Genomic DNA, 4,870 nt, shown 5'->3' on the forward strand with positions numbered 1-4,870 from the left:
ATGTAATGACATCCTAGTGATGCAATAATTCTAGCAATACGTGCCATGCATGAGCACAACTTTTTTAAAAATAAATTACCTAACTGTGGGGAAATTTTGTTATGCAAAAACTGTGGGGATTCTTGTCCTAGTTAGTATTGGTGTAAGAATATATTTTGTTGATTTAAAAAGGAGAGAATAAGTTTTGTTATTTATAATTATTACTGGATTTCAAATATTGCATCAGGATCCATTCAAAAAGCGTATGAACATTTATGATCAAACTCAAATTTTATTTCATGATAACATTTGCAAACTCAAAATTTGGTAGTGGTTTGAATACCCTAAGGGCATCTCCAACGATGAGAAGCGAACCGCACACAAAAAGTCAGGACTGACAAGTCCGGACCATTTTTGCCATCCAACACGGTTCCTCAAACGTCCACGGATGCATGTGGGTGTCCGAATTTCATATCCAAAGCAAATATGTAGTCGATTTGGGGGCGTCCATAACACAGCCTGCAGCAGCAGACGCTAGCACTTCCGAGCGAGTATTTTGATTTGAATACCCTAAAGACAAATTTCTTCAATGATATTTAATGAATTTAACAAATTTAGTCTCAAAATACCGAAAGAAGAAAAAAAAGTAATTAGATTGTTGAAACTCAATTTTACTTATCTTGAGTGCTACAATAATATTTTCAACACACTACCAACAGTCAAATACATATTGATTTATTGGCGAAGAAAAGCACAGAAAGTGATAGTTCCTTGTGGAAGACTGCTTCATCATATGGTGTGACATCGATGCCGTCATCAAATTGTTGCGCAAAAATGTGGCAGGTGGGAGTCCAAGAATGATGGGATTGGCCTGCAAGCACCAGTACTGGTCTAGGACTTGAATCCGATGGTTTGGTTCCATCACAAGGTACCTAAACATCTAAGCTATTCTTAGTTCACGATATCAAGGTATATGACACAAAGTGTGGGCCTACTACTAGTTACAACTTAATCCAAACAATGACCCATCCAGTTTGGTACAAAAGCACCACGTGTGTGTTGGCGGCAACATAATCATATAAGTTGAACTGTTGGAAGACAAGTGCACATCTGCTGCCTCCCGTTTCTGACAATCTTTACTCAAGTAAACCAGCATCCTTAAGAACAGTCTCAAAATTCTCCTCGCTCTCCCAGCTGGGGACCTCCTGTACTTTGTGTTGGAAGTAGTTCTCGATCTTTGTCATCAAAATGTCATCAGTTTCACCGCATAGCAGGTTGAACACAGCTCCTGTCACGAGCATCGATTCAATTAGGAATATAGCCCACAAAATAAGCATTGTAATTGGACAACATGGTAGCTGATAATATGGCATGAATAATACTCGTGAGTAGACATATTCTATGTTTTTAGTGTACAAAACCTATAAGTATTCAAGTAAATTGTGTGAACAATCCTAGAAAATCAGTTTACAATCCAAACAAACTTATAACATCCATAATCGACAAGCAATGGTCACATAAGTTCTATCATATCCTCATAAAGAAGCTCAGAAATTTTGCCAAATCTTATTCACAACATTACCAATCTAATTTTGGTGAGAAGTTCAATCTCAGGCTAGAACATCATTAGGTTTACTAAAGGTAGCATGTTTTCTTATTACTCAGGTTCAGTCTGCCTTTATCTCCAAGCCATTTGCATTTGTCACGATGTGGACAATCATTATGCTTATAACGGCTGCATGTGATATTCTTTACAATTTACACTTGATGTAATTCTAGAATAGAATACAGTAATCATCTCCCTCTATTTGTTTTGGAAAGTATGCCATACATAAATAAATTTACCTTTTCGGCCAAAGCGCCCAGCTCTGCCAATTCTGTGCAGGTACACCTCATAATCAGGCTCATCTCTAGAATTATATTTGATTGGCATGTCGTAGTTGATGACCAGATTGACCTTTCAATGGGATAATGTTAGAATTAGAAGTTCAACATGTGAGTAAAATCGGTATGACACACATAGTACCTGTGATTGGTCAAAACCCCGGGCAAGAAGATCAGTTGATATAAGAACCTTGGTGTACCCATCTTTGAATTCCTGTATTACCTTTTCCCTCTCTGAGTGGTCGAGGGATCCTTGAATTGAGGAACACACATAGTCCTCTTTTGTCAAAGCATTATGAAGATGCATAGTACTTATCTTTGTTCTCACAAATATGATAACCTGTCCAACCTTTTGACCAAACTCAAAGATCTTGTCCCTTATGACCTCTATTTTGGCTATCTCATCGGGGACTCGGACTTTATATTGCTTTACTTTGTCCAAAGTAAGATCTTCCTTCTTCACAAATATCTGGTTTCCCTCCTTAATGACCTTTGTAATAAAATCCTTCACTTTCTCGTTGAAGGTTGCAGAAAACAGAAGCAGCTGGCATAAAAGAATTCAAATAAGTAAAAAAGAAGGCACCATATAAAAAGAGAAACAAACACATCGAACCAAGAATTTTGATGAGCACTAAGAATATTCATAATGTTTTCACAGAAGGCACCATATAATAAAAGGCTAGTTTGAATAGCACATCCATGGAATTACGCCAACAGTTACAAGCATCACAAAGGATTATCCGCCACGTGGACTAGGCTAGTGGAACACCGAAGCAAATCAACACCATATATGGATGAATGTAAAGTTGAGGGCAATAACACCCAGTGGACGGCTGTTAAGATTACTATATGACTAGATGATAACCCTTGAGAACTAGCGTGGCTCAACTACTAAGTATATATAGGATAGGAGTTCCCAATATGCAATTAGCCGGTTACATAGATAATGCCATAGTACATGATTTCTTTTTGTAAGTCCTAATTAAACTAGCAACAACAATGATGCCCATGGATGAATATGCATTGTTCCAAAAACTAAGAATAATATGTGTTGCTCCAAACATAAAGAAAAAAAATGAATATCACAGTTGAAAAAACTGGTAAAATTGAATACAACCCTTTGCATCACCAAATGACCTATTTACACGATAATCCCTCTACCTATCATTAGCAACTGGTAGAAGTTCAACAAGCAGCACATGAGCACATACAAAGTAGTACATAAACAGGTTGTTTCCTTTAAGAACCCCCAAATATAAAGATTCAAATAGTTCTTTGGAACACATGATTGCCATAACAACTGTCACTCGATTTTGAACTATTCCAATGTGCAAGCTGTTGTATGTGATCTACTGTCAAAGTCAAAAGCAGTCGATTGACTAAAAAGAGTTACCTGGCAGTCACCGGCACTGCTCTGTATATCCCTCATGATCCTTTTAGAATCACTCATAAAGTTCTCCTGCAAGAAGCATTCACCAGCACAAGAAAGCATACTCATTAGATCTAATAGATAGAAGATACTTTACATGAGCAGATATGATATGGAATTTTGGTTCCACCTATATGTATATTTCTACTCTTGGAAACTGCACAGTAATCTATGCCGTTGGAAAACGGATACTGTTTTTTGCTTATTCTTTTCGTCCACTCAGACAACACATGAACCAGGAGCTAACATCTAACATCACACAACTGCACCACGATGACACCCCTTAATGCTCACTAGGAAACTAGAAGTAGAAACTTCACAGGTTCACGGACTTGTACTGTACTAGACAGGAGGTCCAAATAACATTTGGGTACATTAATAAACGTCTCGAACTGTATACGTACCTCAGCAAGCATATGGTCTGCCTCGTCGAACACAAGAATCTTGATGTCCCTTGTGGCAAGCTTCTTATTGGTAATCCACTTAATGAGAGTCCCAGAAGTGCCAATCACCACCTGATCAGTGACCGGTGCCATCTTGGAGATGGGCATGTAATCCTTGAGAGCCGGCGAGATGGCAGAGGCACAGGCAATGCCGGTAAACTTGCTCATCCTCATGAGCACGGATTTATTCTGCACAGACCAACGGATCAGATTCATCAAATTAAAGGTGAGAAATAGCAGTCAGACGAGTATTCAGTAACTAGATGAGACATGAGAGAGGGACCTGCTGCGCAAGCTCCCTGGTAGGGCAGATGCAGATGGCCTGGGGAATCCTGCGGCTGGGGTCGACGCGGCTGAGCATGCCGAGCACGAAGCAGGTGGTCTTGCCGGAGCCGTTGTGCGCCTGCGCGACGAGGTTCTGATAGGGCGGCGTGAGGATCATGGGAAGCGTGACGGCCTGGATCTTGCTGGGGCGGCTGAACCCCATCTCGTCGTGCAGACCCTTGAGCAGCTCCGGCGTGAGCTTCAGGTCCTCGAAGGTCGTCGCGGATTCGTACACCGTGCCGCCGGACGCCACCTGGGGAGCAAATCACCAAATCAGGCAACCGACATCGAGACTGGCATGGATAGCTAGGGCAATGCAGAATTGCAGAGCAGAAGCGCCTACGGCTTGGATTTGGGAGTCGTCGTCGTAGTCATCCAGCAGAGGCGGTCCGCCGCCGCCGACGCCGCCGTCCTCCGGCGCCAATAGCGAGAGCGCCTCCAACTTCTTCTGGTTCTCGTTCACCGCCGTCTCGATGGCCTTAGGATCGTCGACGTCGGCCGGGGACTTCTTCTCCAACTCGGCCATTGTAAATAGACCAAGAAAAATCGATAGCGTTGTTTCCGCTTGCGATTGCGACCTCGAGCGAAAACTCAGCGATCTTTGTTTGATGGTGTTCGTTGCCAATGTAATAGTGTGTATATATATATATGCCGAGAGTTTGTGTGAAACGTTTTGAATATGTTTGGCGGCGTGCACGTGTACGACAAGGAGTCGTCCAAACAAGCTATAGCCTTTTCACTTTCGGATTGGAATCCAACCAAGATATATCCGACACCGTCTTCGTCTAGATCTGCACTCACTTAGGAAAGT

At 41.5% G+C, this 4,870-nt stretch overlaps 1 protein-coding gene across 1 annotated transcript; it reads right to left on the bottom strand.

The window, feature by feature from the left end:
* Positions 1-1,115: 1,115 nt before the first annotated feature.
* LOC125554378 (DEAD-box ATP-dependent RNA helicase 38-like) lies at positions 1,116-4,635 on the bottom strand. Its single transcript, XM_048717948.1, has 7 exons — positions 4,403-4,635; positions 4,019-4,312; positions 3,697-3,924; positions 3,257-3,322; positions 2,006-2,407; positions 1,825-1,936; positions 1,116-1,267 (listed from the first exon to the last, which is right to left on the bottom strand). The coding sequence occupies exons 1-7, from the start codon at positions 4,583-4,585 to the stop codon at positions 1,116-1,118; spliced, it is 1,437 nt and encodes a 478-aa protein (XP_048573905.1). The 5' UTR covers positions 4,586-4,635.
* Between the last annotated feature and the right edge of the window lie 235 nt (positions 4,636-4,870).

Source organism: Triticum urartu, chromosome 4, assembly GCF_003073215.2.
Source record: "Triticum urartu cultivar G1812 chromosome 4, Tu2.1, whole genome shotgun sequence".
NCBI classification, from domain to species: domain Eukaryota; kingdom Viridiplantae; phylum Streptophyta; class Magnoliopsida; order Poales; family Poaceae; genus Triticum; species Triticum urartu.